At 43.7% G+C, this 18,040-nt stretch overlaps 1 protein-coding gene across 4 annotated transcripts in view; it reads right to left on the bottom strand.

The window, feature by feature from the left end:
* The window catches only part of LOC147015691 (exportin-7-like), a 297,528-nt gene that overhangs the window by 18,956 nt on the left and 260,532 nt on the right, over positions 1 to 18,040 (bottom strand). For 3 of the 4 annotated variants that reach the window (XR_015049793.1, XM_085848087.1, XM_085848089.1), the window contains one exon: positions 6,986 to 7,084. The exons of the other annotated variant lie outside the window; for it this stretch is intronic. Coding sequence is in view for 2 of the 3 variants with exons in the window: in XM_085848087.1 (XP_085704213.1) it covers positions 6,986 to 7,084 (99 nt within the window). In the remaining variant the exon portion in view is untranslated. The remainder of the gene's footprint in view (positions 1 to 6,985; positions 7,085 to 18,040) is intronic. 4 annotated transcript variants of the gene reach the window in all.

Genomic DNA, 18,040 nt, shown 5'->3' with positions numbered 1-18,040 from the left:
GCAGTGGTAAACACGTATTTCAAGAAGAAGGAGGAACACAGGGTGACATACAAGAGTGGAGGAAAGTGCACACAGGTGGATTACATCTTAAGTAGGAGATGCAACCTGAAAGAGATTAGTGACTGTAAGGTTGTGGCAGGGGAGAGTGTAGCTCGACAGCATCGATTGGTGGTCTGTAGGATGACTTTAGAGGTGAGGTTGAGGAAGAGAGTGAGGGCTGAACCAAGGACCAGATGGTGGAAGCTGAAGGAGGAAGACTGTTGCGTGAAATTTAGGGAGGAGGTGAGACAGGCGTTGGATGGTGGTAAAGATGGGTGGGATGATTGGGCAACGACAGCAGAAGTTGTGAGGGAGATAGCTAGGAAGGTACTTGGTGTGACATCTGGACAGAGGAAGGAAGATAAGGAGACTTGGTGGTGGAATGAGGAAGTACAGGAAAGTATAAGGAAGAAGGGGTTGGCGAAAAAGAAGTGGGATAGTCAGAGAGATGAAGAAAGTCGGCAGGAGTACAAGGAGTGGCGTCGAAAAGCAAAAAGAGAGGTGGCTAAGGCCAAGGAAAAGGCATATGACGAGCTGTATGAGAAGTTGGATACAAAAGAAGGGGAAAAGGATTTATACCGATTGGCAAGACAGAGGGACCGAGCTGGGAAGGATGTGCTGCAGGTTCGGGTGATAAAGGACGCAAATGGGAATGTGCTGACGAGCGAGGAGAGTGTGTTGAGAAGGTGGATGGAGTACTTTGAGGAGCTGATGAATGAAGAAAATGAGAGAGAGAGAAGGTTGGAAGAGGTGGAGATAGTGAATCTGGAAGTGGGGTGGATCAGTAAGGATGAAGTGAGGACTGCTATGAAGAAGATGAAAAGTGGAAAGGCGGTTGGCCCAGATGGTATACCAGTGGAGGCATGGAAGTGCTTAGGAGAGATGGCAGTGGGGTTGTTAACCAGATTGTTTAATAAAGTCTTGGAAAGTGAGAGGATGCCAGAGGAGTGGAGATTAAGTGTGCTGGTTCCGATTTTCAAGAATAAGGGTGATGTGCAGAGCTGTGGAAATTACAGAGGGATAAAGTTGTTAAGCCACACCATGAAGTTGTGGGAAAGAGTAGTGGAAGCTCGGTTGAGAGGAGAGGTGATGATCTGTGAGCAGCAATATGGGTTTATGCCAGGAAAGAGCACCACTGATGCGATGTTTGCTTTGAGAATGTTGATGGAGAAGTATAGGGAAGGCCAGAAAGAGTTACATTGTGTGTTTGTGGATTTAGAGAAAGCTTATGATAGGGTGCCAAGAGAGGAGTTGTGGTATTGTATGAGGAAGTCGGGAGTGTTGGAGAAGTATGTGAGGATCGTGCAGGATATGTATGAGGACAGTGTGACAGCGGTGAGGTGTGCGGTAGGAATGACGGACCGGTTTAAGGTTAAAGTGGGATTGCACCAAGGATCGACTCTGAGCCCTTTCCTGTTTGCAATGGTGATGGACAGGTTGACGGACGAGATCAGACTGGAGTCTCCATGGACCATGATGTTCGCGGATGACATCATGATCTGTAGGGAGAGTAGGGAGCAGGCTGAATCGAGCCTTGAGAGGTGGAGGTACGCACTGGAGAGAAGGGGAATGTTAGTCAGTAGGAGTAAGACGGAGTACATGTGCGTAAATGAGAGGGAGGGTGGTGGTATGGTGCAGTTGCAAGGAGTTGAGGTGGGGAAGGTGGATTGGTTTAAATACTTGGGATCAACTGTCCAAAGTAACGGAGAGTGTGGGAGAGAAGTGAAAAAGAGAGTGCAGGCAGGATGGAGTGGGTGGAGAAGAGTTGCAGGAGTGATTTGTGACAGAAGGGTAGCTGCAAGAGTGAAGGGGAAAGTATACAAGACGGTAGTGAGACCAGCTATGTTGTATGGTTTGGAGGCGGTGGCGCTAACAAAAAGACAGGAAGCAGAGCTGGAGGTGGCAGAGTTAAAGATGCTGCGATTCTCGTTGGGAGTGACGAGGATGGATAGGATAAGAAATGAGTGTATTAGAGGGACAGCGCAGGTAGGACGGTTTGGAAACAAAGTGAGAGAGGCGAGATTGAGATGGTTTGGACATGTGCACAGGAGGGAAACGGAGTATATCGGGAGAAGGATGTTGAAGATGGAGCCGCCAGGCAGGAGGAGAAGAGGAAGGCCAAAGAAGAGGTTCATGGATGCGGTGAGGGCGGACATGCGGGTGGTTGGAGTGTCAATGGAAGATGTGGAGGATAGAGCGAAATGGAGACAGATGGTCCGCTGTGGCGACCCCTAACGGGAGCAAGCCGAAAGAGGAAGAAGAAGATTTTTAGTATATTTTACTTAAAAATAATTAAAATAATAAATTTTAAAATTTTTATATTTTTCGAAAATACCGCGATATAGCGAAAAATCCGCGATATAAAATTAGATATGTATGATTTGAAAACCCGCGATGTAGTGAAGCTGCGAAAAGTGAACCGCGATATAACGAGGGAGCACTGTGTATGCCAAGTTTCAGGAAGTTTCGATGAAAACAGTAGGCTGTGAAACAAAAAAAGTCCACAAGAAGAAGATGAAGAACAACAACGTGAGTAAGACTTAGAGATCCTCCACGAGGATCTAAAAAGGAATTGTCGAATTTTTATACCTTTGAGTCTTACACTGAGGTAGGTCAAGACTTTGAGCATTTCTGAGCTGAATATTATACCGAGACACAGATTGACGGGTGGAAGGAAGAATGTCATGGTGACGCTCAGACTTTAGAAGACAAAGTCCAAAATGCAAGAGAAGTTCATTCCTGCGTTCACTCAGCAAGTGTATACCAAAATGAGTAAGTTGTTGCACGTAGGACTGAATTTGTGGGTACGCAATAAAGCGAAGCACACGCTTCTGGAGTCATTCAATCTCATCACTCTGAGTTCCAATGATGCCAGAACCCCACACGGGCACACCGAACTCCAGCAAAGGGCGGATGACCACTTTGTATATTTCAACAAGATCACGGGCACTCACACTGAATTTCTTCAAAGTACAAAGAATGTCGAGTCGTCGTGCAGTACGAGATACCATCTACTAGACCTGACTATTCCACTTCAGATCTGATTGGATTATAACATCAAGGAGAGTGAACGACTGAACTCTTTGCAGAGGAACGTTATCAATGACTGTTTAATTAAGGTGACACTTTCTGAAGGAAAGATATTTGCATGATCTGCCATTTCTCTGGCTTCAGCCTAACGTCATTAAGGCAACACCAATCACCAAGTGCATCAATATGGGCTTGCATCAAACTTTGAGTTCTGTGCAACACTTCGACCATGCTCAAGTCATCCACATATTTCCAACGGTATCCTGTTGTTACAACTGCATCATTCACCAAAACAAGGAGCAGAATTGGTCCTAATTTTGTTCCTTGTGGAACTCCGCATGAGAGACTCAAGGGGTTCAATGTCTGCCCTTGATAACGAACCCCTTGGGAACGATCGGAAAGGAGACTACACACTGAAGGTATAATGGAAGCATCAACCCCAAGCTGAATGAGCTTTTCAATGACCTTAGAGCGGCTGACGAGGTCAAACGCCTCAGTGAAGTCGACAGTGCAGATGTTTTTGAAACCACGTGCAAATCGGTTTTCACTGTTTTTTGTATGTTTTTGCATCGAAAGTCAAAATCGTAATTGCATCGAGGTATTTATGAAAACTCCCACCCACCTTAGGCTATCCGATGGGATTCCAAAACGTTCCACAGACGGTTTGGCGGGGCTAGCCCCAAAACTGAGGGAGTATTTCAGTGTCGGACGGATTTTTTTTTTTAATGGACATACACTCCTGCTTTACAATATAGATGTATACTGACGGACACCACGATTCATGGATTCGCTATTCGTGGACCCCACGTATTCGCTGTTTGTAAAATGTGATTTGCTTCAACATTCACGGCCCTGTGCTTCGCGTATTCGCGTTTTTTTCGCAGGCATATTCGGGGTTTTTTTTTTTCTTTTCACATTTTCGCGGTTTTTTTGCACGTTTTTGCGGGCGTATTCGCAGTTTTTTGTGGGATTTTTGATTTTTCCTCATGAATCACGAACCACCGGGAACCTATCCCTCCATTTTCCATTTTGAATGCCCCGACATTCGTGGATTTGACATTCGCTGCATTTTTCCAGGAATGTATCCCATATGAATAGCGGGGTCCAACAATATAGGCTGGCAGGATAGCCCAGAGGTATGCACATCCACCTCTAAGCTGTCTAGCCTGGGTTGGAATCTCGACCCAGCTATAAATTGTTATCCTGGTGTTTCACAGGCAGGGTGATTCATCAATGTGTGTGGCTGTCTCTCAGATGGACGTTAAACTGGTGTCCTGTCTGGCAGCATGAAGCCTGGTTGGTGTTTACTTAACGGGTACGGTGACTGCCTTAAGATCTTTGGGTCTTGAGTTTGAGCCCTTGTTGTGTTGATAAATAACAAGATGGGTTGAATCAATCTGTTATCCTTCCGAGGTCAGCAAAATGAGTACCAGCTTACTGGAAACAGGGGGCACTGCATCAGCAGCATAGCCACACTCCCAGCAATGATGCAAGCAGTAGCCATAGGATGCATATGAAATAATAAAAACTAGAAGGGCAGTCGGTAGAGTGCATACCTTTGCCACATAATGCCTGATCCACGAGAACATATCGGGCCCAATACATTTTTGAAATATCATGCTATACAGTACTCTCTCGTTTTTGGTACTATATCGTCTCTCAATGGTGAAGAATCACTTAAATTCTAGTGGTCGGATCCGGATCCGGATCTTCACCAAAATCTAATCAGTTTGTCCTTGTCACACAACGAACCTGTCCGCAAAATTTAATCCAGATCCATCCACAACTTTTTGAGATATCCTGCACACAAACTAACAGACAGACAAACAAACAAGACGACGACGTCGTGCAGAGCACGATACTTGCAAAATCCATGACAAATTTGTCCTCAAAAATAATTGGTGGTTGAATTCAATGACCAAATATGCAACTCCTCTTCAAATTTCAAGCAAATCGGATGGAAACTGACAATTTTAGAAATTCGGCCTCTGTTGACCTTTTGGCCTATGTGGACCTCCAAAAGAAGTGGTGGTTGAATTCATTGATCTGAAATATAAATCCTCTTGAAATTTCAAGTCAATCGGATGAAAATTGAGGATTTTAGAAATCTCACCTAAGTTGTTGACCTTTGGCCTAGGTTGACCTTTTGACCTCAAAAACAATAGGCTTCTTCCTTATGACAAACTCTACCATGTGGTGAAGTTTCGTGAAGATCGGTTTAAAATTGTGACCTGAAGGCGACAAACAAACAGACAGACAGACAGAATAACAAAATCGACTAACCGGTCAATCTTCGATTTTGCAAGTAACAGACAGAAAAGGGTGAAACATAACCTCCTTCACCTTTGGTGGTGAAGGCAATAATAAAAGTTGGTGGATGTTAAAGATCCCATGGTATCCTTCGCAAAGAGTCGGCGAGCCATCGTTGTCACCATGGCCAGATTCCAAATTCCTACCCTGATTGCCACTGGGAGAGGGAAGGAAAACTGCCCAGCATTACCAACACTCTAACAAACAGTTTGGTACATTAGATCAGATATACATATATATGGAGAGTTGTAGGAATGACTTCAAGGGGCTAAAAATGGAAAGAGTAGAACAGTTATTTCACTTCGTTCATGTTTTTGCACAAGTGTGAAGAAAAATGAACTGAGATAGGAATATGCGTTGACAATCATATGGAAAGCACGTCTTCTCCCCTCTCCCAATGTTTGTGTTGAAACCCGCTTTTCCCTATAACCTCTTTTTTATCGTTTTATCCCTCATAAATCTGTCCTTTTGAAAGATAACGGCCGAGAAAGGCGACAATTCAGGTGTACTCTTGCCAAGCCTCAAATGTTCAGGACGGCCCAAGAAGTTTAGGGGCGGGACTTAGACTTGAGTGGTGCCTGAACGGCCAATGAGCGCAGAGCGGGCAGGGCTTGGTGAAGTCATGGGGTGGGGCATCAGCCAAGGTTATAATAGGGCTGGTGGACAGTACAGACTGCATAGCAAGTCTGGGGTTCAGCTGGAGAGACATCTACGGTTGTTCAGGGGAGGGAAGTGGATACAAGGCTGCCCATCCATCCATCCATCTATTGGGACCATACTCTGTGCAGAGCATTGGTGCTTCCGAAGCAGTCTCCTTGGCTATTGGGCACAATCCTGGACGGGTCGCCACTCCGACATAGGACACCAGCAAGCTGGCACTCATTTTGCCGACCTCGGAAGGATGACAGGCAGAGTCAACCCTACCTGGTATTAATTCAACAGCCAAGTGGGATTTGAACTCAGGATCCTTGAATGTTCTGCACTCATGTTATTCCTGATGGGTGTGTTACAGACAGGAAGAAGTGAAGGAGCTATGGGGGAGGGGGCATAAATGGGTGTCGTCTCTACAGTCCATTAGGTTGCATGTTTTCCCATTGAGTCAAATAATGTTGAAGTTTCATTATACCACTGATGAAGCAATGTCCGACATCGCCCTGTGTTGCTATATCTTGGGAATGGAATAGTAGAAAGAGGACTTTTTCCAGATTTATACTGCCAAGTTTGAAATACAGTACAAGGAAATCAGGCATTATTCACAGTATATCTTAAATGACTGGACTAATGAAGTGATATCCTAAATTACTTTATAATTATAAAAAACAAAAAATTCAGTGTCTCACAAAGATGTAAATTTGCAGTCATACATAACAAAGGGTCTGAAATAACATTTTTGTGTATTTCACACTGGTGTGATGAGGGTCAGGTTTGAGTACAGGGGAGAAGTCACAGACTTGTCAGTCCATGACACACTTCCCTTCTTTAGATGTTGGCTTTCAAAAAAAATACAAAAACCTATGTAGATTGCTTATTACCATTCTTCATGTCAGTTTCACTTTAAAGAGCTTATTGTCCATCATGACATTCAAGGCAAAACACTTGTGCTTACCTTCTCATTCAACAGGATCAGTCCAAGCAGGGGTCTGGACATGGACCACTGATTCCTGCAATCTTCAAACATGATGATGTTCAACACAGTAGATAACATCTGCACAAAGACAAAGAAAAGACCACTCTTACCCAACTTCCATGTGCACTTTGATCAATTAACGAGAGATAAATTATTGGACACATGTGGCATATGATCAATTGGTTTCTAAAGTTACGCTCAATTAGTTTCTGACTATACATGTCCAACACCATCAAGCAGCTCTGAGAGATGTTCAAAAAGGTCTCTGAACGAGATACTCACAAATGCATATATTATTTATAGATACACCTTATTTTGATGGTTATCTTGGATTGTTGTGAGTAACTCGTTTGTGCAACTTCTTGAATGTTCCACATAGCTGTTAAGGTAACACATGCTCACAAAGTCTCACTGTAACCAAATGTATGTTTCAAATTCATTTGAAATTTGTAACCAAATGTATGTTTCAAATTCATTTGAAACACAGAATTAATGCATTGTTGATCTTTCAAAAGATCGACATTCTCCAAAATATGAGACAATCCAATACAAGGGAGTTCAAGAAAATTGTGAAACCGAGTTTCAACCAAGATGGCGCACCAGCCAAGGATTCAAATACTAGCAGACATTTTTTTTCCAGGAGATATTTTAGCCCCTGACCTGGAGTGGCTTTATTCCTTGTTTGGGGTGATTTCCATTAAAAAAAAAAAACAAAGAAAAAACGACAATGACCACAAAATCTGAAATAAGGTGACACGATGTGAGAAATGGTGGAGAATCTTACTTGGAAGCCATCAAAAATTGATATCACAGGAGGGTCAAGGCTTAATAAATTACATTAAAGGAAAAAGCAGACCGAGATCATGACATACCTGAGTTGAGCAACTCAGTTTTTCCAAGGAAATATTTTCATAGTGTCAAGGTTCATGTGAAAAAGAACAGCCAGATAAAAAGTGGGGTGAAAGGGAAACAATGGGGAAAAAAGAATGCATGGATGAATTCTCCTCAAACACAGCACAAGTTTAGAAGTTGCACGTGAAAGGGGAACCGGGTCTCCAATGGGTGTAGAAAGGCTGAGGTAGAAATATGAGAGCGCATGAGCTGGGTGGTGGGAAGGCAACTTGAAGACCAAGGGAGAAAGACTTGGGAAGACTTTCTTATTCAAAGCAAAAGGTGGATGAGAGACAGGAATGCATCCAAAAATCAGCATCCATAAATGTAACACTGTACAGTTCGGTTGCATTATCTTGAAACTGCATTACGCAATGACCTTGAAGATGCCTCTGATATGAACAGATGAATCATTTTGGGGTGATATTTATGGAGGAGGTTTGGAGGTTCAAGCAAGAAAAAGAAGTGGAGAAGGGGAAGAAGAAAGGAGGGAACGTGGGAGAAGATAAGTATTTTTTTAGATCCTCGTGGAGGATCTCTAAGTCTTACTCATGTTGTTGTTCTTCATCTTCTTCTAGTCAACTTTTTTGTTTCACAGCCTACAGTTTTCATCGAAACTTCCTGAAACTTGGCGTATATATGTAAAAATACCCTGCGCAGACAGTAACCATCTCCGATTTTGAAAATTCCTCCTAGAAAAAAAAAGTTATGACGTCAAAATATCTCCGCTAATGGAAATCGCCTAAAAAATTATCTCCGAAACTAGGCAAGCTTTTTGAATTCTGTTTGCGGGAATCGAACAGGGCATTAGCACAGATGAATTACCGCACATATGATATATCATTATGATGTCATATCAATTTTATGATGTCATTCCTATTTTTTGACATTTTTTTGTTTCACAACCCAGAGTTTTCATCGGATCTTTGTGAAACTTGCCATGTATATGCAGAAAGCCCACGCGCAGGCAGTAACCATCTCTGATTTTGGAAATTCTTCCTTGAAAAAAAGTTAACGTCATAATATCACCGCTAATGGAAATCGCCGATACCATTATCTCCGAAACTAGGCAAGCTGTTTGACTTTTGTTTGTGGGAATCAAGCCAGGCATTAGCACAGATAATTTATCGCAAACCTGATACATCACAATGACGTCATATTCGTTTTTATGATGTCATCATGAAGAGGACAAGGATCTTAGCTCATTTGAGCTTGTTATTACAATGATCTCTGGCACATAGGGGAGCTTGTACACTTATGACATGCAGGAGAAAGACATCAGTATACTTTTACGTGATTTACAAAGACATAAGGAGACAACAGACAAATGGAACCATAGATATTGAATTCCAACCACAGTTCCCTGCATCATGAGCCAGATGTCACAATGGGAATAGTAACAGGCCATAAGAACACTAATATGTGAACCCAAGGAAGATATACAAGCAAGGCAAGTGGAGGGAAGGAAAGAGTTCTACAGTGAACAAAGGTTTGGGAAGAGCCAAATATTTTGTCTTTTTATGTCTATAATAGATTGCCTCTTGGATCTTGATGATTTTGCAATCTAAAAACCAGCTTCAAAAATTTTTTTTTAAAAAGGAAAACGACTGCACAAAACATTTAATCATTTCACCCATATAAATAGGGTTTATACTAATATATAGTTTAAGTGTTGATAAATAATGAAAGGGTGTTTATACCGCAAAAAGCAAATTATATACAGTGATTCCTCGCTGTACGTCATCACGCAAAACGATATTTCAGTTGAACGTCGTTGAACAATTACTACCTTTTGTGCACAATACGTCGCTTGTTTTACTACAAGCACATTTGTGTTGCGTGGAACTACGTACTTCACAAAATCGTAAACTGAGGTGGGATTGATACCGTGCCTTCCCGCTAAGCACACTGGGAACTACTTTAAGAAATTGTGAACAGGTGGATGTGACGCGCTGCCTTCCCGCTACCCAGACACTCGCATCGCCATTTTTATTTCTCAACGCGTGGACTGTGGCACACATTAGATACTGTTTGGACTCTTATAAGCCCACATTATGAGTGAAAAACAGTCACCCAGTGAGGCAAGTGGTGCGTTACCAAAGAAGAAGCGTACTTCAGTCACAATGCAGATGAAGTTGGAGGTTTTAAGACGGTTTGAAGCAGGTGAATGAGCTGTGGACATTGCACGAGTGCTTGGAATTTCCGCAACGACTGAGGATCACAAAGGTGAACCAGAACAAGATCAAGGACATGGCTCACTGTGTTACACCACTTGGTGCTTGCAGGAGTGTTCATGGTCGCAGTGAGGTGATGGAAAACATGGAGAGACTGTTATCAATGTGAACTGAAGATATGAACCAGTGTTATATACCCCTGAGCTTACTATTTATACAGGAAAAAGCCCACAGTTTGTACAGTAACTTGTGAGCAGATGGAGGTGAGTGCAGCAAGAAGGAATCCTTCAATGCAAGCAGAGGTTGGTTCAAACGATTTAAGCGCCAAAGTAATCCACACAACATCAAGATGACAGGTGAGACGCCGAGTGCAGACACCCAAGCAGCCAATCAATTCCCTGCCATACTCAGTAAGATTGTGGAAGATGGCGGATATTCACCCAAGCAGGACTTTAATGCTGATGAGACCGGATTGTACTGGAAAAGGATGCCTGCAAGAACAAAGACGTCAGGTTCGGTGTGGAAGCATGTGCGGGAGCAGCGCGTTGCTGCGTCCACTTTCCGCCGGTACTCCAGGGGTCTCCATTTGGCCATCCCCCAGGCAGATTCTTGGCCCACCCCATCTCCTTGAAATGCCGATGAACCTGCCGCAACAATGAGGCACGTGGTCAGCCCGTTTGCCTTCTCTGCACATGAGGTTCCCTCGCTAAGAGAATCTGGTGAGCAGGATCAGCATCAGGAAAATGAGCCACTTTTAATCCACCCCTGTGGATTCGTTGCTTTCAATCTCCCTGGGTTCCAAACTTATTTATTTATTTATTTTTAATATGTATTTCTTTTTTCTAAATTTGTCTATCACTCCAAAATCTTGTTGATCACCCTTGCTAATGTTTGGGTGCAATTGTAGACTTTATGCACACCCTCGATGAGGTGTCAAAGAATCAAATCACCCACAAGAAGTGTCTACAAAGTTTCTTGCGAGAGGCAGCAGGATCGATGCCTGCACCCCTCTCCAGGATCCGGAAGACCCAAGTTTCTGTCATCCTCTCCCAGAAGCCGACCTCCTCCTCCGGGGTCTGGCAGACCCAAATTTCTCTCATCCTGTCCCAATCGATGCCTATATCCTCCTCCGGAATCTAGTACGTCTAGAGTTCTCACGTCTATTCTAAATCGATGCCAACATCTTCCTCCGGAATCTGGTAAACCTGGAGTTCTCATATCTCACAAACCTGGTGTTGGCTTAGGGGTTAGAGTGGTGGCTTGGGATCCTAGGTTCCTGAGTTTAAGCCCTATTGGCCGCTGAATTAACACCAGGGGGTTGACTCAGCTTGTCATCCATCCTTCTGAGGTTGGCGAAATGAGTACCAGTGTAGCAGCCAAAAGGCTGCACACGAAGGGAAGGGGTATTGATGGATTACTTTAATCTGGTATTGGTGTGGTGCAGGCACAATGGGCGAATGGCCTCCTCCTGTGCATAATTTCCTTGTAATCCTTGTAATCATGTCCCGTTCAATGCCAACATCCTCCTCTGGGATCTGGTAGGCCTAGAGTTCTCTGGTCCATCCCCAGAAGCCTGAATCATCCTCCGGGATCTGGTAAGCCTGGAGTTCTCACTTCCTCTCTCAGTCGATGCCCATATCCTCCTCCAGGAAGAACTGTGGCCACGGCTAAAATGCAGGCTGACATTGCCACAGCCCAGTGGACCCAGCCAAAACTGTATCTCCTGGGCGCGCCAGGCCGAGGTCGGAACAAGGCCACGACTGGCTGACCTACAACCAGCATGAGGATAACTCCCAGATACGCACGGATGCCGGCAACCGCACTCCTTCATCCACGATAGACAAAAGCAAGACAAACAGCCACCATGGTTAACACAAATGCCATCATCTGACCTTGGGCTGTTACACTTGTCTGCTCGGCTGCCTGCAATGAGAGTTGGAGTGAGTTAGGATGTGTTTTGGCCTCGTGCAGCTCTTGCTTCAGCTTCTCTGCTCGAATTCCCTGTTCCTTTTCTTTCTGTTTGCATTTTTTGCAGCTCTGACTTTCTTCCTGTGAATGTCTTTTCATCGCCTTCTGGGCTTCGCTCTTGGAGGACTGAAATTCAGTTCGCAACATTCTGATCTCCTGGCATAAGCTCTCTATCAGATCTTTTTCATCGAGTCCTTCTGTAATGCTGGGTTCTGGAATCAGCAAAGGCTGTGGTTCTGGTTCCGGTTCAAGTTCTGACTCCTCCTCTCCTGGAATCACAACTACTGGACTCACATGCTCAACCAGTGCAGATGCCCTCGTATGTGGCCCCTGCTCTCCATAGCACCACAGTTGTACCTCCATGGGACGGGGAGACTCGGAGACTCGGATCTGGTATGATCTAGGTGAGAGGTGCCAGACGACACCATCCGGTCTGTGTCATGGAAATAGTACACGGAAGATCCAAAGATGCAGAACCTGCTTCAAATCAGCTAAGCTCACCATCCATACAGGCAAACAGTTCCACTACCAGCTGAAAGATGGCACCAATGCCACTCTCTCCCATAGCGCCAAGCTCCCCATCCATCACTGCCAAGCCAGATGGGAAAACCGGTCACCCAATGTGGCAGTCAACTTTCTTTGTGATCAACATGATGTAATGTTGCTCGAAAAATCCCGCTCCGGACACCAGTTGTCATGTCTAGGGTCTGAGTTAAAACCCTACCTGGACGGATGGCAAAGCTTCTCCCTTGGAGGCTATAACCGAGACTCAGGGAGTAATGCACACACATTAATGAGCATAATGGTGGAGAGGCGATCCACCCAGGAGGTGGAGGGATCCACCCGGGAGGAGCACGGGGAGGAACACAGCATAGGGTGCTGCACCAGGACGGCTCAAGGGAGTTTATCCGGGAACCCACTACATTTTACATCAATAGTTTCTTCAAAATAACCACATTTAATGCACAAATATTTACAAAGATGAAAATGTAAAGGAAATAACCACAATAATAAATAAATAAATCCTACGGTCGAGGCCTCGCACACCAGATGCAAACGCAGACAAAGGGTGACAAAATTAAAAGAACCCCCCTCCCTCCTTTTTTAATTATACTGGTACTCAGCCTGGCCCAGGGCTGTTCCTCGTCGAACTTGGAACGGAGAGCGCACTTCCACCAGCACGTGAACACGCAGGGAAAATGGCGCCGTCACTTGTCGCAGAGCACACGCGCGCACAGTGATATTTCTCTTGCAGCTTTCCACAAGAAGGCTCCAAATCTCCCAGCCTTCCTCTTTCTTAAAAGGTGCCACCTGCCTCGTGCGGTCCTAACACCGACCTCGTGTGCGTGTTCTGCCGAACCAGATGGGAGTCTTCCACACTCCACACGTACAAAAATGTGGCTGCCTCTCCTGCGCCTTCGATCACTCCCTTTCCTCGTGTCCCATCCAGTCGGAACCTCCTCGCTCTGCGCCAGCCAACTTTCCTGCTTTATCACCCTCTCTCTCCTCTGCCCCCGGGGCATGGCCTGCTCGCTGCCAAACCTGGGAAGGCGGGGCTTCTCCTGTTTGTTGTCATTTCAGGACTCGTTCCCCAACTTTACGGCCTTGCTTGAAATATAAAAAAACACAGGGAAAATCACAGAGGGCAATCACATACTGGGGGACTTATTTTTATTCCCTCAGCTAATCAACACCGCATCACCCCTCGTGTGGTGACACGTAACACTTAAGCTCACAGATTCCCTAACTTAATTCCATTGAGATGCTTCTACTCGTCCACGGACCATGCTACACTATACAATGATAACTTCTGCATTAAATCCTTACATCTACCCCCATAATAATAATAAATATATATATATATATATATATATATATATATATATATATATATATATATATATATATATATATATATATGCACAGATACATAAACATATGAGATATGCAGTCAATGCAAGTAAATGTCACAGTAATAAAAGTGCGTGGGATCCTCGACGAACAAGATTAAGTTCATGAAAGAGGAAGATTTTTATTTAGTTAAAAAAGTTATTTTTTGTCTCAATTGTGTTTTTGCATTCAGTTCATAAAATGTTTGAATCACATTGTTATATTTGTTGAAAAAAAGTTATACAGCCAATTATAACACCCAATTAAATATTCCACAAGAAAAAGAACTGAAAATGACTAAAGTGGCTTCTTCAAAAAAATAAAATAAGAGGCAACAAGATTGATTAAAAACTCCACAAAAAAGAAGCACTTATAGAGGAACAACAAAAAAAAATCATCAAGAAAGAGCTGAAAATCACGTCATTTGAAAATATCTGGTGTCACGGTGGTTGATAAGAATAAAGCTAAACCACAGTGAACAAGTGAAGTGCCCTCCCTGGTAGGGAATAAAAGAAAGAAAAAATTCTAAATAGTACACACATTCTGGAATCACAGATAAACCATGGTCCTTTATCATTTCTGATTTTCAATTTCATGTCAACCAAAAAACATAAATAATGCACTGCAATTAATCCAGAAAAAATACACATCCCTTTATAACTGTGATAAACAACATCAGCATGGCCACCAAACACCAAACACCAAAAGAAAACAGCCAAGAAAGACAACATACAATTAACAAAACCGTGAAAACATTCCCTGAGGCTAAACACCCACTTAGCAAAAATACCTTGGTCATTAATTAGAATGTAGGTCTGATAGGATAGCCGAGAGGTATGCACACACTCCACTGAGCTGTCTAGCCTGGGTTCAAATTCTGCCCCAGCAAAAAACTACCATCGTGGTGTTTCACAGGTCGAGCAATTCATTAATTTATCAACCGTCCCTGGATGGACGTTAAAATGGACGTCCCATATGCTGGCATGGGCTGGTGGGCGTTAAAGACTCCACAGTGTCCTTCGCGAAGAATTGGCGAGATATTGTTGGCACCCTGGCCAAATTTCAAATTCCTGCTCTAACCTATAGGGGGAACTGCATCAGAGGGGCTGCCGTGCCCCACCAGCAAGAGCTGAAGCTAACTCGCAGCCACATGCTGCGTAAGAACGATGACAAATTATAATGTACAAATATGTCAGGAATGTTTTGGTTTTTCAATGAAAATATTAGATTTATATTGTGGGTTTAATGAAAGATTCACAGCACCAAAGTACAATCCAATTACATGTGCAAATAAGGAAGTCACATAAGTATGTTGTGAAGTTGGTAAATGCTTAAATTATGCCCAAAATTATTTTACGCTCCAAACATATAAGAGGAGGAAATAAAATGCTTTGACGTGAGAAATGATCGGGTGAGTGACAGCATTAAATAAGTCCCAGTGTTGAGAGGCAAATTGGATCATTTTGAAGTATGGTCGAAATAAACACCAGACTAAAGAACATAGCATTCTTTGAAGTTTCTTTCTTCCTCCCAAACTCCAATCCTTGAAGATTCAAACCATCAGTGCAAAGACAAAACAGATAGCAAAGCTGTCATTCAGCACTTTGAAAGAGCAAGTCTGTGACAAGCACTGGACATACAGGTCTGAGCATCTGCAACAACCCTGGTCACATTCCATCCTTGACACCATTCACAGCTGACCGGGAGACAGGAGGCACGAGTAAAGCAAGTAGGAAGGGTACGAGGAGGAGGAAAGGCCTGGTGCAGCTCCGACGACAGAATGACAGATCCCAGAAGTCCAGGCCCGAGGGGAAAGGTCAGACTCATTTCTTGAGCACCATTCCATGCCGAAAAGACTCCCCTTTCTCACCGCAGACGGGTTTTCTTGCTCCAAGGCCACTTTGGATACCTCATCAATAACGGCTGCCCTCAATGCCAACAGACACTAACAGCCTCCATCTCCCAATGCATCCATCAACAACACAATCGACAGCAGCACCGCTACCGTGCCGACTTTGATGCACGCCAAGGTGCTGACTGTTCGACTTCTATGCCCTTCCGTAGTCAAAGTGAAAGCTGTTCAGTAAGGATACCTCTGTGAAACTGCAGTTGGAGCACGTGGGTGCAATTCGGGGTCAGTATTACCTACGCCAAACAACGAACACAAATTTACTAGAATTCAAATTTTGGTTTAAAGAGCTTTATAATATTATACAAATACTTTCCACCAGTGTCATTTGCCACAGTTGCTAGCCAATCAAACACCTTTTTTGCTGCAGCAAGCAATCCCATATGAAAAGAATGCGTGCAATGCTACACTCGGGATCCCGAGGTACTGCCAGCGGGTTGCAAACGTAAACACAATGTCACTGAAGTTTTGTTTTTGTGTTTAACTTGTCATTTTGGAACAATTTCCATGGAGGATTAATCGGGATGGGTGGATTACTGTCCCCACTCTGGCTTTCCAAGCAGTCCACTGGCACCCGACATTAAGGCCGATAAGTGTCATTCGTCCCGACTGAGAAAGGGTGTGGGCTAATTACTTTGTTTTGTGAGACTTTGATTTATTGCAGACAGTAAGACGGTGATGACGACGCCCTAATGGTGCCAGTGAGTGGGAAGAAACATTCCATGTTGATGTGCTTTGTGTGCTTTGAACGATGAGTGCCATTTGCAGACAAATACAATGGGTTCGACATCGACCTTCAATCACATTATCCGATATCTTGGTGGTGTTTCCCAGGGAGAGGCTCCAAGGCCTGATGACTTATGTGGCATGCTGCAAGACAAAATCCATGTGGAATCCATGAAACACTACTTCTTAAGGTGATGCTGTCAGGTTGTATGTTGTATGATTGCAGGTTGCACGAGGCCTTCATAGCCCATGCAGAAAATTTGCCAGTGGGATTGGGGAAACAGTTGGATGCAATAAAAAAGTGAATGAAGATGGGAGGGAAAGAAATATGGCAACATTCAAGTAAGAGTATTAGGCTCGACCGGGTCAATTAGGGTAACAAAAAAAATATAAAAAAAGATTGTGGATAAGGATTGGGGATGACATGAGATGCACCACATTTGCAAACCATTTTGAGATTTTTTTTTCACATGAACGTAGTGTTAATTGTCGTGTTGTCACAAAGGTCATCAAATAAAGTTCCCTACACGTCGAGGTCGGTAAATACGAAGAAATATAATCGATTCCGTTTTGGCTCGAAAATCACTTGACCTGGTGACGTAACAGACCATGACTTCAACTTCCGTATGCTCAAGTGAGCAGTGTGAGCTACAATGGAATTACAAAAATCTGATGGATATTTAACGATACATACAAGCCTGGTATTGGCTTAGTGGTTAGGATGGTGGCTTGGGATCCCAAGGTCCTGAGTTCAAGCCCCGTTGGCTGCTGAATTAACACCAGGGGGTTGACTCAGCCTGTCATCCTTCCGAGGTCGGCGAAATGAGTACCAGTGTACTGGTCCCGGTGTATGCCCCGGTTAGAATAGGTGTACCATATCCCTGTGTGTCGTAAGAGGCGACCAGGGTTGGCGTCAGGAAGGGCATCCGGCCATAAAACATTGCCTCAAGAAAAAGCCAAACCCCTGCACAGCAGGGAAAATGGCTGTAAAAACGGTCATTATTATTTTTATTTATTTAACGATACATACAACCATATCAATATGAATCCTTAGAAAAAGTTTCTCGTGAAGAATCACCAAGTTAGAGTTCTGAAAATAATTCAAAATCAGTACATCCAGATGAGGAAGTGATTAACTTGGCAACACCGACTGGTACGTTGTATACTGTACAGCATATGTTCTTTAGATCCTACCCATATTTACTACTAACTACAACATTTGCAATAAAAATGGTTGACCAGATACAGCAAATGGTGCACACAAGCTTTATTGTTAAAAAAGAAGTAACGATACCTACTTCGTGGCATCGTTGTTTTTGGTAACCACTATGAGGCCTGGTGGATTGTTGATGACCTGTCATGGCTGACCTCGTTGGCGATTCTGCATTTTCCATTTTTCTCTCTTGATGTTTAGGGTTCGACTTATCACCAATGTTAAATATTATTGAGATGGTATCTGGTTTCCTCGAGTTGATC

This window comes from Eptatretus burgeri, chromosome 12 (genome assembly GCF_056783735.1).
Source record: "Eptatretus burgeri isolate ZD-2024b chromosome 12, Ebu_testis_v1, whole genome shotgun sequence".
Taxonomy (NCBI): Eukaryota; Metazoa; Chordata; class Myxini; order Myxiniformes; family Myxinidae; genus Eptatretus; species Eptatretus burgeri.
This window is presented reverse-complemented; position numbering and strand designations above follow the sequence as displayed.